A 19,381-nucleotide genomic window follows, 5' to 3' on the forward strand; every position below is an offset into this window, starting at 1 on the left:
CACAATTTTAATTACTTTTCCGTTTCGTATTCCGCGTCGCATAATATATAAAACTGAATAGTGGCCGCGCATTACGGAAAAGAAAATGGAAGCTTGACGGACCGTTGGTTCCGTAGTGGCTTCGTCTTGAAACCTCACTTTTACGCGCGGCAACGTAAGTCAGACGCGTCGTCATACAGTTTCGACAGCAACGGGCTACATATTGCATGGCGACACCGGACCAAGTGCCTATGCATTTTTCATAAGTCGCCGGGTGATCCTTTCGGAACTTATTTAACTTGCCGCTCTGTCTGAGCTCGGCAGTGTTTACCCTCTTGCAAGATATTTTCCCAATTTCCTCAACAACGACAACTACTCTCTCCCGTGTAAATGTCAGTTTATTTTTTAAAAGCACGGGAGTCACAAACCACAACGAGATTTACGATCGTGTCTCTCTAGATCTTTTCATTATCAAGGGGAATTTAATCCCCCATAATCCTGCACCTATAAAAAGTAACACAAGTAAAAAAAAAATTCTAAATTCGGGCGAAGTTAGTCTTGGTGTTTAATAATATTGTTCAAAAATGTTTACATGTGAATTTTTAAATATACACCCGGTAAACAATTTTATTTATAAGAACACTTAAAATAAATATATATAAACACATATAATTATGTATGAAATACGTCTATATATATCTGATCGAGAAATGTGATAATATTTATTATAATAACCAGTATATAGTAAAAGAGAATATTGTGATGTTTTTCACAATAAATTCTTTGCAGTGTTTTAAGATGCATATTAGTATTTTTTATCAACCCTTCAGAATTGACGTGGATCTATTGGACCAATTCAATTATATCTCACCGCAGCTGACGGTAGGTTTATTGGACCCACCACGTCAGTGCTTGGATAACGAAGATTTTGCTGAATAACAGATAATTCAGGTAATTCAGCAATTTCTCTGCGAAGTAATATGATAAAAAATATATTATCATATTTGAATTTATGATTAGTTTTTAATTCTTTTACCTTTATTGTATTTTTACACAAAACAATTCAATTTTCTTTATGTTACATCTACAAATTTAGATTATTCTCAAAATAAACTTAACATTTATTTTTTTATATGAATTGTGTCATTTTGATTCTTTGAAATTAATTAGTGTCTTTTAATCAGCATATTATATTAAATAAATTTCACAGGCTCAATGTCAGTAACTATGTTACAGGTTTCGGCGTCAGCTCCGAAGGTTTAAATTGATGATCAATGTATTTGCGATATTATTTCCAGCTTCTTTTTATGATTGCATTTCAAGTCCGATAAATCAAGTTGGCACGCAGTTATAGAACTGAAAAATGTAAATTTTTCAGTTTGCGTTGGAGAATTTACATACGAATACTATTATCATTTGAAAATGAATTTACATATGAATATTATTATATAAGCGCACCAATCTGCTTCGACCAAATATTGAATTCTTTCTCTTATTCGTGCTATTCACTTTTCGGTTCATTTTCTGCTTATTATTACCTATAAGAAATGTCATCGACATAATCGACCGTACTTCTCCGCTTTTCTCATCGACCATTCTTTTTTCTCTGCGAGAGAAATTCTCGCACTTTCCCGATCTTCCTCTCAGCGTTCCTTTTGTTCCACCATAAGCTTGGTCGCATTCGTACGATCGTATCCCGTGAAATGCAGAATGTTATAATGGATCGATCGGCGAGACGTGGCACGTCTCTCTCTCTGCCTCTACCCACCTAACTGCCTTTAATCATCCTTGACGTTCTCGCTCTGTCGCGCTAAATTTTCTTCGCCCTTATCCAACAACCATCTGACGCTCTCTTTAATATCAGAGAATTTCGAGAGATTCGAAATTCCGATAAATCCGTGTACCAATAATGTTACGTCACGCGGTTCGTCGCTTACTAACTAATGCAAATCGTTATCGTGTTTTGCTCGTCGGTTTCGCTTTATTGTCTCCTCCACACACACTGTGCGATTACGGAAAATCAGTTGCGTCAATCAAGTCAAATTTTCAAACCCATTTCCTTATTCGTCTTAATCATTTCCGTCGCGATGTGTAAAGATCGGTCTTCGAACGTAAGCTTTGCCTCTTTTAACTTAATTACTTCTTGACGTTCACTTTATTTCAATCTCATATTTTCTTCCCTTCCGCTTTTCCTACCTTTGACTCCGGTTTAATATTTGATGGAGACACGTTACGATGATGACTAATTGATCGCCATTATATTGTACAAAAAATGCAAATTACCGTGCTCTTTTTGCCTTGTCTCATTCCTTTTTCACGTAATTTTATATTCTAGGTAAAAATACTTGTTCCAAATGACGGCGGATACCCTTTTCTTTATTGATCGTTAGCTTTATTCCACTCGAGTCATCTTGAATATGAAGATTTAGGTCGTTGAAGTTCGAAAGTGGAGCGTCAAGAACTCGTCGATGACTGCGATTGAAAAGATTGTGATTAAAAAAGCGGATTCAGGGATAACATAACAAGAGATCCACGAAGTCGATGTAACTTTCCTCATTAATATTCGACGATCGACTGTTATTATGACACGGTACTCGCATTTAATAAGATCATCTGTTATTTTCATCGATCCCGTATAATTCTGTTTATGTAGTCCCTGATGGATATCCCATTACGGGAGTATAAAACTAATAATAATACTTTTCCTATAATTAAGAAATAAGAAACGCGTAATTATTTCATATTCACTTTGACTATACGCGGTCTTCTACAATTCTATGACCCCACGAAGGTTTCATTGATAATACACGAGTATTGCTGCAGCTGGTGAATTGTACGACCGGTTTCATCTCTGTGTGAGTGACATAAAACGCTCATTAATATCGGAAAGCAGATTGCCATTACTCATCTTCCTCTTTTGCCTAGTCACCGTCTCCGTATCTCTCCGAATTTTTGCGATGCTGTTCTAATGCCGCGTTCTTACGCAAACGCGAGCCGATACTCTTGCGACGGTGCCGTCGTTTGTTAAGAAATCACGGCACAAATGACGCCGTGTCCGGCATCAAATCTACACCGCAATTTTGTCAGTGGCGCGCAACGCTCGTTAGTACACGACGCTTTTTGACATTTGAAAATGAATAAACCACAACACTTCTAGGTGATAGCATTACATAAAGTAACATTACATAAAAGCGTTAATATTTACGTTCAATGATTCGCAATGACGAAGAAATTTAGTAGAGCGCATTGCGCAAAAAAAAAGAAGAAAAATAAAGAAGAATAGCTGAATTTTCCTGTGCTATTCATCGTCGCTAAATTTACACGTCTCTCCCGATTCTTTCGCTCGACGTTATATTGAAATACGTACGTGCTCATTGTGATTCTCTAGAATTTTTGTTTGCCGGCGCATTCGTTACGCAACACCGCACAATGCACGATCAGTTGTTCACATTTGAATGCTTATCCTCGTGGCAATTTCCCCACTGCTCGCCGGGCCCGCCCTCGCTACTATTCTCTTCCGTTCTTCTTCCCTTTTTCCCTAATGTGAAGCGGCGCTGCAGTAATCGGAAATAACCCCAGCGAGCCTCGTTGAAATTCGAGTGGCGTGCTCGCGACGAGTGTATTCCGATTTTACTCGTTATCCGTGACGTTACTTTGCTGAAGGAATAAAAGAGGAGCGGCGCGACGAAAGAAACTGCTTTCGAAGGCGAGAGAAGACGTCCCGAAACGGGGAATTTTCTCCTTCATAATTTGTACGTCTTCATCGTTCGTGCTAACAATTTATTCGTATCAAAGTCCTGCACGTTCACTAGCTAAAAATGTAATCCGCCACATCCAGTCTCCTTGAAAGCTACGACTTGCTCGAACTGCTAAGTCTACTGTTATATTAGCATCGAGATTCTCGAAATCGGATCGAAGTTGGAGGGACCGGTTCACCAACGGGGAACGAGAACCGATCTTCTCCGAGAGTGAGAGATATAGAGTATAGAGAAAAAGAGAGGGAGATATAGATCAGTGAGAGAATAGAAAAAAGGAGGAAGCAGACCTAGCTCTTCGACGCGAGAGATCTCTCCAAAAATATTCTCAAATCTCACCGACACCTCGCACGCTCGCGTATTATATTGCCTATCTATTACACGTGCATGCCAAACCGCGCGGATGTGGACTTGCCTTCTCTTCCCAAAAGTCCTTCCTTGTACGTTAGCCGATTATCGGGACGGGCGGCTCGCCCAGTTCGTGTCGACAATTACGATAATGACGACGACGTGGAGGCTCCCAATTTCCGAAGGATCGCGTGCCGCCTATGATGAAAATCAGGGTTACTCGCCACCCAGCGAGAGTGCCTGGACGATCCTCGGGTCAGCCTTGCTACCCTCCCGGAATTCCTCGAGTGTGAGCTTGTCGTCGTGGTTCTTGTCCATCTGATCGAAGATTTTGTCGACCCTCTTCTGCGGGGTATTCTCGTCTTCGGCTTGCGGCTGCTGGCCCTGAAACATCCGTTGTTCTCCGCTCAGACTTTTGCTACGATTTTGAAATATCTAAATAAATATACATCTGAAAATAATTTTGGCAATTTATCAAAATAATTACGTAATTATTTTAATAGTTTAACAAAATTATCTTAACGCTCAACTTGTGTAAATAAAAAAATGTAAAATAATGTATGTAAAATAATTTTCTTGAATCATCAAAATAATTACATAATTACTTTGATTTACATGACATGATTACTTGTTTTACATAGAATAATCAAACTTGATGATAATGCTACAAGAGTTTCGACATTCTAGTAACCAGCTTGAGCTGGTTCTACATAATAATTATTTTGAGGATTTCATAAAATTATTTTCTGATTTGTAAGAAATACAAATAAACTCTCGAGAATGTCAAAATATAAACAGAGAACAGGCTAATGAGAGTTTACGACTTACAGCGAAAAAACTCTCATTAGCCTATTCTCTGTTTATATTTTCTGATTTGTATTTGAATTTTTAAATATTTCAACAAAACATAATTCTTTTCGTGTATCAAATTATTATTCTATCCGAATTATGCGGATTTATAAATAGCATACCGTTCTTTAAACTAGAAAGATATTATCGAAGAAAGCTTTTAAGAAAACATTAATTTGTGTGTGTTAGCACATTTTTGTCCATTGAAAATATACAAAAAATTTCCATTATTGTGAGATTTTATCGCTATTACAATGACGCGCGGAAAAAAGAGATTTCACTATCCATTATTACTTTATTGTCGCAAATCCATCGCTGCAGATAGTGCCATGATGGTTTACGACAGGGGTGGCCATTCCGCGGCACGCATGCCTCTAATGGGGTGCAAAGACATTTTCAGGCCAGTATTCATAGTCAGTTCTTATATTTTAAAGGCCATCTATAATGGATGTAATATGGTGTAGTAAATCATAAGCCGTAAAAAATCGGCTGATCGCAGTCAAATGTGAGGAGAGTAATCGACTATAATTGATCAATTTCTTACAGCTTATGGCTTACTATACAATATTACGCCTATTGTAGATGACCTATAAAACCGTCTTAAATAGAGGCTTAAAATATCATAAACTAATCACAGAACCATATTAGTCTTAAGATATTTAAGACGATCTTAAAATAAGAACAGACTATAAATACCGGTCTCAGTGGCATGCTTAAAAAAGCACTACCTGTTAGAAGAAAATTAAAATTACTAAAAATGACATAAAGTAATAACCGGACTCCACTAAAATTTATCTATCTGTTACACTTGCGTTGTCCGACCTCCCATCCCTGGTTTATGATCAAATGGTTCACAATATCGACTTTTAATGCAATCGTTTGATTTCATGGGTTTTAATTGATATCGGTTAATCCGCTAATTCCCTGCATTGTGATTTGACTTTATCAATTGCATTCAATCGCATTACGCAGTTTGGTTTATTGTTTTAAGGTCAGCCGTCAAAGTCTCATGTGCCTTTGTCGACTGCGACCTGCATATTTATAGATTACCATGTGCATACCTTGCGTTTATACACATAATATGTCACTATATTTCTCTTTGAAATTAATATTAATGAGACTTGGAAGTGATTAATGGCGAACCGTTGTCACCAGACGGATTTACTACGGTCGCGTCGAATTTCATGTTAAAATTTGCATCGCTGCGCGAAATTCGGTATAAAACAGCCGTGTGAAGCGTTGAGGTATTTGCCATGGACCGTTCAAAAGTTTCGTGGCACATAATACGAGTTTTTCACGTCTCGGTGGAAGTAACGTAGTTTCCACTGAAAGTTTTGTTCAAAGTGCGTAAGCAGAAACTTGCGCACCTTTATATTGATAATTTAATTAGCTTTACAGAGAAAGAGAGGAGGAAATTATAATTCGCCAGCTAGTGCATATTTGCTGTGCACTTCAGTGTGTATTCTCGAATAAAAACAAACTAAGTTCGTACTTATAATCCTTTCTCTGTTGAAGAACTTGGTTGAAATCGGGGTTGTGAGAAAACATAACATAATTTAATAAATCTATCTAGAGAATTAATTTAATTTTCGTATGTTTGTAATTTAAGTGAAAAATTTAAAGGAAATTTTTCTTCAAATACTTGAACTTTTTATTCCGTGTAATTTTGTAATTAATTCTAAAGAGATATGATTAAAGAAAAGATTGCATTTAAATAACTCTAACAGTTTAATTATTCACATGATAAATAGTATAACTACTAGTAAGGATAATTTGATTCGAGTTTATGAAAGAAAATATCACAAAAAGTAATAACAATATTACCTCCTATTTTTTTTCGTTTTTGTATGCACAGTAATAAAACTGAACGATGATACTCTTGCATTGCATATTGATTAGTAAACGGTTCGCCATCATTTAGAAATCAGCTTTTTATAAACGTATATCGACGGCAATCAAATGTTCATTTGGAGAGAATAAAGTTTATCATCGTTTTAATGGAAAAGTATTTATGGAATTTAATTTGTCTTTATTATATTTCCCTAATTTTTTATCAACAACAATGAACTTTTAATAAATCGGTGGAAAGGTATCGATGAAATTAAATTACCATATTTTTATAGCATAGCAATTTAAATTATTTTAATTATTTGCGATTAAAAATAACATTAAAAAAATTTTGGATTTTAGTAAAATTATGTAATTAATGAAATTACATAATTTCATCCTTTTCAGTAAAAATTTGGGAAAAGATAATAATAATAAATTAATTTACATAATTGTATACTATCTCGAGTAAAATAAAGATAATTTTTTAAATTTAAGAATTCTTTTTAAATTCAATTTTAATCAAGTATTTCATTTCAATAAAAGGAAGACTTATGCTATTCTTGAAAACTAAAAAATTATAGATAAAATATCTAATAAAAATAAATTATAATTTAGTTTTACATATGTAATAAGTTAAAATTTAACACTATTTATATATATTTATATATTTTGTATCGATTAAATTATAATGTACTTGTTCAAACAGAATACAACAGCAAGTTTTTAAACGTTCTCAATATCTAGTGAGAATCGTTCGCTTAGGCTAGTGGCACATGGAAAAACGTAAAACGTTACAATAAGACGTGAGCAGTAAGCAAATCGGTCAATCACAATAGAGAATATAAGGCAATAACATATAAGCAGTAATAAATAAAAAATATGCCTTTGGCCGTAGGCGACACTAACGAGACAAAAATAATAGCATTGTCGAGATAATAATTGCCGGATTTAATTTGATATAACGGAATGTACATATATTTTTTAATACCGTAAAATCGGAGACGAGTAACTTTGACCCAGTCGAAATAATTTTGGCCCAAATTTTGATAATTCCTAGACAGCAGCGTGTCAAAATCGACAACATTTTAAAAACATCTTAAATGTTTTATGTTTTAATTTTGGACATACGTATACTATTTAGACATTTTTTTTTAATTTGAACCGAAAGGTGCGGTCCATTTAACATTAAATGCTTTGAAGCATTTGATTAATCAATCAGAAGAAAGAATTTTACTAATTGATCAGAGAATGCTTCAAAGCATTTGTAGCATCGAATGGACTGTAATCACAGTTACCCCATTTTACGGTATGTTAAATTCGAGACGATAGCAAATGGGCACGCGACCTTGGCGTTTGTGTTGTGACGTGTCGCCGTGTCATCATTCGTACGGCGACGCCGAAACAGGCAGGTACTGGTGCGTGTCGCCGCGTTATTATCCTTTGAAATGCAATCGTTCCCGATTACCACAGTTCACGATTACCTTTTCGAGCGTTTTATTAACTATCGCGGCTAATGACTCGCACCTGTCAAGAGACAGCAATCATCTAGCGGATATCTCGCGCGATTCATTTGAAGTGTCGAACTCAAAATAGGATTATGAACACGGGGATTACGAATTGCTGTTTCCATTGCGATAATAATTATACGCAGGTAATAATTATACTCCTTTAATGATACTTGTGGATTATACCTCATCGCGCTTTGTGTGAATCTCTTATGTATTTAAAAATAAATAACAAATGAAAATAAATACACAAACAATCAGCTTGAGCGATTCAATTAATCTGAGGCAAACCGCATATTGATCGTTTATTAATAATTAACTTGTGATGCATTGAATGAAATATTCGGCATACAAATATAATAAATTTTATATAACATAATATATTTTTTAAATGGATTTTATAATTAAATTTTTTATAGCAAATTGTTCTTCGTACTAGCAGCTGATCGTTTTTTTAATTGTGTTGCTATGCGATCTGGTCGCTGAGGGCTTAGTATTCCGAGGATTTTATATTCTGATAATAAAGAACATTTCCGCAAATCATTAAGGCTGGTTCTATCATGTAAGATTAACTTAAATTTTATCTCAATTTAACTTACTATTTATTTTTTTTAAGTTTTAGAATTCTAATTCTTACAATTAGAAAAAGATAAAGAGTAAATTGAACCAAGATGACCGAGATTAATGTTAGTCTTATTCTAATATTTAAAAAAAACAGAATAATTTTTTAATGTTTACATAAGTAACTATTCGTCTATTTTTTTGTTGACTTATTTATTTTAATTGATTTAAATAAGAATGAAAGACAGACTTTTATTTATAAAATCTTATAGAAAGTTCACACAAGAAGTTTTTTAAAAATTATATATATATATTTTTATTAGATATTCGGTTAAAGGATGAATATAAAATTTGATGCGTACAATATTTTTTTAATCTTTAATTATTTTTTAAATCTTAATTATCTTATATCTTGCTATAATTTGGATCTTATATTTCTATTTTACAGATTAACGTAATTTTGACATAAATCTACAATTTCTCTATTGCACGTTGCATTGAGAAGTGACGAGTTAATTTTTATTTTGTGCTAAGTTGACAGATTTAAATAAGATTGTATCGGATATGAATACGATATTTACGTTAAATTAAATCAACAACTGCAGTGGTTAACAAACTCATAATGATAAAAAATTCATTAAATGCATTTATTTTTAATTACGTTGATTTATTATTACTTTATTGTTTATTTATCTTTATAGATAATATTTCATCAATTAAAGCATATACTGTAAAACAATATGATAAAATAATGTTTCAATTTCGAATAACAGAGCAGTCTACACTTTAATGATTTTGTATACACATAAATATATAGGCGATTTGTTTTGTTTCTCATCCAAGTGCTCTCATTTTAGCTAAATTTCTCTTTCAAAAGGTATGATCGTTCAAAAAGTGTGAAAATAACAATAAGCATCTGAACTGTTCAAGACAAGATTCATGATATAAATACGGGCTTTAAAGTTTTAGTAGACGTCACAGTCGACGAAAGATTAGAGTGCATGTTGCGTAGTACGAGGTTGCATTGTAACTCAAAAGAAGCCGCATACATCGTGCTTGTCAGGAGCAATAGCGGTGAGGAGGTGACGTTATAGTTTACGTTGCTAACTCGCTTGTAGCATGCCGCTTGGAAATTGCAGAACAGGATTATAACTTCCGTTAGATTACATGTAACGCGCCCGCTCGGATAAAATATTGACCTGATATTGAACACGTGTGCACGATGCATTACGATTGCATCGCAGCTAGCAAGTTGTTAAGCAAGGAAAATCTTGTGCTATCGTGATCTTATTTATAGATGGCGAATAAGCGAAACACTGTTGTATAAAGACAAAATCAGCGAAATATTGTTGTATAAAGGCAAAATAAGCGAAACACGAGCGTATATGGTAGATATCAAATAAGCGAATAAATAATAGGATATTTAAGATAATAATCACTCGATTTTCTCATTTTGTCAAACAGTACTCGAACTTTGGATTCTACACGAAAAGAACGATTTCCTTGAAGTATCTAAAAATTAATCAGATACACAGAAAATAATTTTGTTGAATCAAAATAATTATCCGGGAAGCTGAAGCATGATGAGCAATCCTGCAAAATGTTTTGACGTTCTAGCAAGTAGCTTGAGCTTCTTGTATAATAATTTTGATGATCTAACAAAATTATTTTTAGATATCCACCATAGCTAAATTTGTTAGATACTTTTCTTTAGATACTTTAACAAAATCGTTCTTTCCGTAGAAATTTTTCGCGATTGTCATCAAATTCTGCACAAGTGACGTCAATAGGGGAGATAAAGTTAAGTTATTTTGAGAAAATCGCAGAATAGGCAGAATCGATAGGGCAAGATACATTAAAACCCAATAAAATTGAGAAGCGAACAAGAAAATGTTTCATGTCGAAAGTTTTCTCTCGTTGGTCAAAAAGTAATTTGAAAGAGAGATGCACTTACGACCATCTGATATATCGCGTCGACTATATTGTACATCTCGTCCCTCGTGATGAAGCCGTCGTTGTCCACGTCATACAAACGAAAGGCCCCTGAAAAGAGACAAAGAAAGGGAGAAAAATGCGATTGGCTTCTGCTACTGAAATTCCTCGAAGACACAAAATCCGAGGGTACGCTTTGTTCGAAGATGAGAAATTGTATTTTCGTTTCACGCATAATTCTCTCGCGAGCTTGTAATTTCTGTGTCTCTCCGATGATATTCCAGACCGCGACATTCTCGACAAAGCTTTCATTCTTCACGTACGTTTAGTTGTGATCGATAACAGTTTTCCCGAGGAGAGGATTTGTCGTCTTACGTTGCGATCGTCTTTCATGAGTCATCTCGAATTTTATGCGTAACGATCACGATATGCAAATTCTTTTTGGGAATAAAATTTTCAGAGAGCGTGGGTATTAATTTATCGTTCGATAATGAATTATAAAAATTATCTTATTTCAATATTAATTGAATGTAATTTTATCAAGATTTTTATCTATTTTTATTGATTTTATGGAAATGTAATTAAGACGCATCTCTGATACCAGTTCTCTGATTTTCTATGCGAGGTTATTAACGGCGAACTTTTTATTTTCACAAATAAAGTTGAGTTTAAATTATTGACTTAATCGCGTTAAGTAAATCAACACTGAGAAAAGTTTGTATTTGTGACTATAATTGTATGATAAAATAATTATCGTTAGAAGCTCCATTTTTATAATTGTTTTTACTATAATTTTAGTAATAATAGATAATAATTACATTTATAGTTCTACTAAAAAATATGTAGTTTGCATCGAAACAAAAAAGACTAAATTATAATTAAATTATAGTAATTGCAACGATTTTTTTCTTTTAATATTATTGAAAGGGAATTGGTGGCGCGATTCCGACAATTGTTTGTGACGTATACAAAGTGGACGGATAAACAAAAGTATGGATAAACTAAAGATAAAATAAAGTAATACTTGAGTGAATTCTTTCAAATTCAAGTAGATAAGTTTTTCGAAGGGGATAAAGGATAAAATACTCACAGTGAAGCTTTTCGTCCAGGTTACCACGTGACGTCACTGAGAGGGCTCTTATAAACTCCTCGAACTCTATCGTGCCGTCCTGAAACAACATTTCGACATATTCTTATTTTGTCACACGCGAGATGTTCTTTCCTATCGACCGAATATTCGAAGATCACTTTGCGATCGCGTTTCTTTAAAGGCGAATAGCTATCGGTTGTCAGTCGAGCAACTGCGTCGGCTGATACATTGTGCAAATAGTTTTCCCTCTCCCGAGTATTCGTATTTTCTCTCGGGCCGCAAATCGAATAGTCTTGTGAAAGAAATCCAAAAGGAAAATTTTTGTCTCAGATATTTCTCAATATTTTCAATAAACACGCTTGACATACGGCGAATACCAATCTTCACTCGATTGTTTGCACTGAGAGAAAAGTTTTGATATTTATGACTATAATTATATATTAACATTATTATTTAATCTTATTACTGCTATAATGTTAATAATAATGATTATGTATACTTCTATCAATAAATATATGTATATAGCTGGCACCGAAAATAATTATAAGTTACAGTTATATTATTACTATAAAAATAACTGGAATGAATATAATTTATTTATAATTTTCGGCGCCTGTATATGCTTCTTTGCACCTCAATAAAGTTATAGTGTAATGTAATATAACGTTTGTTGATAGAATTATGTGCAGTTATTATTGCTAACATTATATTATTGCTAACATAGTAGTAATAACCATAATTTGTGATAACATGTAATTATAGTCACAAATACAAAAAACTTCTATCAATATAGAAAAAGAGTAAACGGTGATTACTTCTTTGAAGCTGATGCCAATATCAGTTACTAACTACGCTGGGTCTGTATATAAGACTTATTTAATTAAAAGTCTAATTAATATTTTAAGGAATCAAAACAACATAACTTGTATTTAAAAAAGAAATATTAAATACATTGTAATTAAAATAATCCAAATTTGCAGATGTAAAATAAAGAAAATTCAATTGTTTGATAATGAAATTTATAATAGAGTAGACCAATTGTTAGCTAGAAGGTTAAATATCGCAATGATCAATACGGATTATTTCAGTCCTGACGTGCGTAAATTTATTTAACGTGGAACTCACAACGTAAATTAACTGTCTATTCTTATCTAATACCAAGCTAAATAAATGCTTAATTGTGCAGTTAAACGGTAATAAAAACTTGCTATTAGCGCCATATAGAACGTAGCGGAAACAAAATAATTTGAGTAAGATAGTGAGAGTGCGCATCGCGTGATCGATTGCATGCGAACACTCACATGACGAATTTAAAAAGCATGAGGGTTTGCGGAAAACCACGACGTTTACACACGTGACAAGAAACTTACGGCGTTCTCATCGAAGACTCTGAAGACGAGAGAGGCGAACTTTGATGGGTCACCTTGGGGGAAGAACTGCTTGTAGATCTTTATGAAGCCCTGAAATCACGCGAGCGCCATGTATATATATATCATCATCTTTTTATTCGCTATTGATTATTGTAGGTGATTAACCTTTTCCTCCGCTATTGTTACCATGTAACGTTATATGATTAATATACTTTTCGTTCTGAATATCGCATTCTAGCTATTTATATCAATTTAATTTCTTGCTTTACGTTTTACTTATTTACACTGAGAGAAAAGTGTTTGGTACTTATGACTGCAACTGCATGATAAAATAATTACGGTTAAGAATTTAATCATCCTGTTCAATTTTATAATTATTATTGCTATAATATAATATTAGCGAATTCTATTGGAAGCACTCAGTGCACACTCTGGTGCGTATTAAAGTTTATCGTACACAAACATTAATGTAAAAATGTAAAGATAGAATGAATTGAACCGTGAAATCTTCGATACATTTTATTGTGTTGTTAGGTAAAATATATATTTTATAATTCAAAATATTTACTTTCATACTCAGATTAAGTCAGTGTACAACCGCTTTAATGTGCAACCAGTACATTCAATCGAATTTGTTATTATTCTAATAATTATTATAATTTTATAGTCACTCTTCTTATTAACAAGGAATATGAGTAATAATTCTAAAATAATGTTCTAAATCATAATAATTTTATCATAATAATGATCACAAGTACCAAATATTTTTTTGTTAGTGGTCAAACGTTTTTTCTAAATAAAAGGAAAGAGTTAATATAATTTAAATATATTCGACAATGCATACTTGTTCTGTTAGTAATCCATCGGGGCAATCCTTCAGGAATCCTTTGTGCCTACACAATATATAATAATTCTTATATAAATAATTATTTAAAGTAAAAATTTTACGTTGTAATAAAAATTAGAAATTACGAAACAATTTTTTAAATCTACTTTAGCGGAAAACTTTATTTTCTAAAGTCTGCTTTTATAAAAATTTTTTAAATTTTAATTTAGCAGAGAATTAAATCAGTTCTGTCGTAAATTATTCTCTTCTGATTATCGGCAGAATCCTTAATCATTCTGCCCAAGTTCGCGCAAGTTAGTATAATAGCCTATTGCTTTTCTTAGAGCCGAACTTACCATTGACGAATTTCCTTCTCGGTGACTGAAACAGAAACAAAAAGAGACATTTGAGAGGTAATTAATTATTGATTATTCGACGTATATAGTAAGTATATAGTAAGATTGGGTTATCCCGCGCGTGAAAAGTGGCTCCAGAAGAAAAAGCACAACGGAAAGAGTCGCTGAGAGAGCGAGCCGGAGAATTATTGTTCTCCAGTGCTCGCCAGGCTCGTATCAACTGCCGTGTGATTTACTGCACGACGGATTTACTCGGTAAATTCAGTACGGAGGTACGTGTCACTGAAAAACCCGATTGTTCCGTGAAAGCGATCAAATTTTTATACGGCGCCGAGGGCGGGCGGGTCAGAATCGTTTCTCTTTACGTCAACGGACGAAGAGTGGGATGTTACGTTCTCCTCTGCGTTTACTTCAACGGACATGAAACAAAAATGTATCCCGACTAGAAGTGACTGATTTAAAAAAAAAAAAGAGGAAAGGTCGCCGCAATGCAGGAGCGATTTGTTTGGTGGATTGAATTTATTTGCGTGAAAGAGGAACCAATATCACTTATACGAAAACAATCGATAATGGCGTTTGTCCCTCAAGACGGATGTGCGCTTCTGAAATAACGAAAGTTTTCCTTTGAATCTTTATATCTAAGCGGACGGATTACTCGGCGTTTTTTTTTTTATTTATGTTGGTCCAAAAGTAGGAAAAATAGAGGAGGTAGATTAGAAAGTTCTATCGATTTTTCTTAAATTTTTGAGTTCACGTAAAATACATTTGTCAAAGTGTGTTTTTTAATAAGAGCAAACGCGGTGAAAAATATTGGTCTGACGTAAAATGATTCGCGAAATAGCTGTTTCAGTATATCGCTAAAGTTTACTCCAAACTAGCGGAGAGATTTTATTTTTCAACAAGATACCTTATTGGAATTGCATCTTAATTGATAACCAGATGGTAGGTTATCCTCTAAAGTACACGTGCCGTGGAGCAAAGCAACTTGGTTCCCCACGTCAGCTGAACCGAATGTGTTATGGCGGAAGGAAGGAACAAAGGGTAAAGGGCGCAGGAGACGCTCGGGATCGATAGAACACGAGAGAACATGAAGAGTTTTGCGGTTTATATGGTAATCTTGCGTCGTCCCGAGTATACCATTAGCTTTTGCAAACAGTGCAGCTTCCCTGTCTCGTACGAGAAGAACTCTAACTGTACCGGATATCACATGATCTTCTGTTCTAATCAGGATATTATCCCGATCACGACAGTTCCGCAACTTTTTCCCATTCTTCGAGACTAAGAGAAGTGTACGAGAAGTTTCTCGACACCGCGTTTTCGCAGAACAGATTGTTTTCGCAGGATATTTTTATCTGCACGGAAAGAACGGGTTTGCTGAAGTATCTAAAAATTTAGGTAGACACAAGTTTGAAAATAATTTTGTTGGACCATCAAAATAATTATGTGGAACGCTCAAGCTGGTTGTTAGAATGTCAAAACTTTTTGCAGAATTATGCTTGAGATTCCCACGTAATTATTTTGGTGGTCCGTCAAAGTTGTTTTTAGATCTGTGTTCAGCTAAATTATTCTTTCTGTGTGCGCGAAAGTACACGGTAAAACATTTTGTATTTGTGTTAAAACCTGTCTACTCAAATCCTTGTTAAAATACTGCGTTGAATTTTTAACATATCTCTCTTACGGAAGTTTAATACTGGAAAGAAGTGATTAATTACTTATTTTGAATAAAAGCACAGTTAAAAGCACCGTTGTTCAGTGCTTTTAATACTTAAAATAAGTAATTTCTAATTATTTTATTAAATTGGATTTCTGAAGGACCAAGTTAATTTAATATAATGTCATTATACGATGTTAAATTAACGCTCGGCTGTTATAGAAATTTAATTTAATATTTTAAATACTTTATGTTAAATTGATGTTCAACATTTCTTAGTGTCAAGATAATAATTTATGAGTATGTAAACAAATAACAAGAATAACATATTTTTAAAACGTAAATTTTAAAATAAACGAATAAAATGTGTTAATTTAATATATTGTAAATGTTAATTTAATAATTTTATTGAAAAAATATGCTTTCACAGTTTGTGTCAACGTTACATCTTTTGTGTTAATTTTTTTTACATGATATTTGTGTTATTCTTCAATACGTTTAGCTTGTATTAAATTAATACAAAAATTTGGACCGTTTAGGACACGTGAAATGTGTTAGATTTAACACAAATTTTCCGAGTGTGTAAAGTAAGACTTTTAGAACAAGCTGTCGAGGTGTGCAATTATGCTAGACAGATTGTCGGCGATTGTCGCGAGGATCGATTGCGAGCTCGCGAACGCGTACCAACCGATCGTTATTCCTCGTAGTTGACGGGGCGGTGGCCCGATGGTCGACCGAAATATTCCTATAACTATGCAAATGCGATTCGTGAGGGAGGTTTCGTTGGTGGAACTATTCGGTCGTTGTCGACTCTCTTCCCAGGATTTCGCGCGATGCAAAAAAAGGCTCGCTTGAACCTGGACTACCAATCTAGTCTGCGCGTAATGCACAATACCTATGAATATTGAAAGATCCTTGATGTGCTGCTCTATTTTCACCTTCTTAAACTTTCTCGCATTTGTTTCTTTTACTAGTTAACCGCCAATTTCGATATCTCCAGAGATATCAGTCTCATGCTTATCTCAAGTACAATCAAACACTTTACGATTTCCGACATGGAGTCATCATTCATCGAGAAAATTTGGCATATAAACGAAGCGTTGCAACGAGTCACGCGACTTCGATAAGAACGAAAATTCTCTCGTTTTTCACGCGATTGATTCGTGGCCGATATTCGGAGTGACACGCGAATCGCCGCTCCAGCTCGCGACTCGTTCACAATTATTCTCTCATGCCAGTTCAGTGGCATAATACAGAGGCTATTTCGTGGCTCGTTTAAACGAGCAATTTTCACAGAGCATAAAAATATTACGTTGGCTACAAATCTTACGCATGAGTTATGTCTCTAAATTTCTTGGAGTGAAACTTTACTTGAAAAATGGCGTAATTACCGAATCATTCAAATTAAAGTGACTTTTCATTCAAATGGAGTGAATTCTTCCTTTGTCGTAGAATGAATATTTTCACTTGTAATTAAAGAGTGAATTGAAAATAATGTATGCATTAAGCGCAAGAAGAAATTCGGCAAGCGAGTCACTGATCGTTGTCTATTACGTAGAAATGTCGACAATTTTTTATTCCTCAAGATAAAATCCTAACAAGAATCTATGTATATACTAAGTTTAAATATTTTTTAAAACTAAAACTCATCCTAATCTTATATTGAAGTCGTTTTGACTGATGTTTTACTTTAAACGAATGAAATATTCACTATGATTAAAGTTAAACATTTACCCTTATAAAGAGTAAAACGACACTCCATTCCAAGTGGCAATATTTTCACTATCAATTGGAGTAAATTTTCATTCTTTTTGAATGAGATTTGAATCTGAAAAATTTAGAGAATATTTTTGCGACCTTATGTTTACACACAATTCTCTCTTTCCAATCGAATTGGATTTCGAATCGAATATACTGGTTTAAAGACCGAGAATGCTTGAAAAAAAATTGGCCGTAGTTACTTATAATACTTAATACTTCGACCGATTTACTGGTCTTACAGGAGTTATGGCCTACTAACTAAATTGCACCGCTCTTTTCCGTCGTTCACATCCTCCATTTTTCGCCTTTTTCGCACTTTCCTTAAATCCCTCGATATCTCCCTTGCTGAGAATTTTTTCCCTCGAACAGAAAAAAAGAATCGCTGAATAATATGATCCGCTTTATCGCATTAATTTGTACAAATGCGCTCGGAAGCGAGGATTAACGGCGGCATCGAGCCCATCGTGGTATTTATCGCTTAAATACGAAATTACTTTTGCTCCATTACGTATGCATTTAATCACTTCAGTGAAATATCGCCAAAATCAATTGTGATAGAGAATGCAAATTTTTTAGGGGACATTATGTAAAAGCATTGAACATATATAACTGTTAGCTACGTACCGTTGCGTTACATATATCACATTGTGATACATTAATAATTAATTGACTGTAGAGTGAACGATCTAAAGGCTGATAAAAGTTAGTAGTATTTAATTTTAAATATCATAACGATCTAAAGGCTGATAAAAGTTAGTATTTAAAGTTAATATTTAATTGTAAGTATCATAAAAAAGTAAACACTTTGTAAACTAATTGTAATTGTATAAAACTTATGTAATTATATAAAAAACATTAGTACTTTTATAATGTCAGAAGTTATATATCGGTCGCACTTGTCCAGGGAGTTATATGGAGAGTAGATTTTTGCAAGTTTCTACAGTCATTTCTCAAAATATGTTTCCTCGTAGTCCTCGTATGCTTCGTTCATACAACATTCAAATCTTTCTTTCTCTCTCCATTCGATAACAATCCTCTGGTAGCTTCTCAAGTACGTTTTCCGTCGCAACGAGCACAAGTTTTTCTAATCTGCGGTTCAACGACACGCTCATAAATGGAAATGTCGAGGACTGTCGTGTCGGAGAGGACCGTCGTAGAAATTCAGTGATATTGCTGATACCACTTCTGTCACCATATGCTAACGTAATCTCAGCTTATTTTCCAGCGATTGAGTTTAAGTTGGCGTTTTTCCTGGCCGCTTGTCTCTTTAGTCATTTGCGTTCGTCGCTGGCGATAAAGTCGAAACTGTCGAATCAATCGATGCGTACTCGACAAACTGACGCGATATATTCCTTCGCAATTTCAAATGCATTTCGTATTTGCACTTCATATTTTCTGCTCGTGATTCGCTTTAAAGAGACATGCATGAGCGACACTAAGCATGATCGCGCCTCGCGTCAGTTTTACCAAATATCGGGAAAACTTGTGCCAAGGTCCGATGAATTCTTAAATAGGATATAAGACAGATGTATAAACTTGTGATATGTGCGCGGCTGCACTTAGTGCAC

At 34.1% G+C, this 19,381-nt stretch overlaps 1 protein-coding gene across 1 annotated transcript in view; it reads right to left on the minus strand.

Annotated features, from left to right (window-relative positions):
• Positions 1-4,298: 4,298 nt before the first annotated feature.
• LOC108757696 (frequenin-1) overlaps positions 4,299-19,381 on the minus strand; it is a 46,078-nt gene continuing 30,995 nt past the window's right edge. The window contains exons 2-7 of the mRNA XM_018502201.1: positions 14,402-14,426; positions 14,064-14,112; positions 13,220-13,309; positions 11,850-11,928; positions 10,782-10,870; positions 4,299-4,466 (exon numbers count right to left, since the gene is read on the minus strand). Of these exons, the coding sequence (XP_018357703.1) occupies positions 4,299-4,466; positions 10,782-10,870; positions 11,850-11,928; positions 13,220-13,309; positions 14,064-14,112; positions 14,402-14,426 (500 nt within the window). The remainder of the gene's footprint in view (positions 4,467-10,781; positions 10,871-11,849; positions 11,929-13,219; positions 13,310-14,063; positions 14,113-14,401; positions 14,427-19,381) is intronic.

This window comes from Trachymyrmex cornetzi, unplaced genomic scaffold, assembly GCF_001594075.2.
Source record: "Trachymyrmex cornetzi isolate Tcor2-1 unplaced genomic scaffold, Tcor1.1 scaffold147, whole genome shotgun sequence".
In the NCBI taxonomy this organism is placed as follows: domain Eukaryota; kingdom Metazoa; phylum Arthropoda; class Insecta; order Hymenoptera; family Formicidae; genus Trachymyrmex; species Trachymyrmex cornetzi.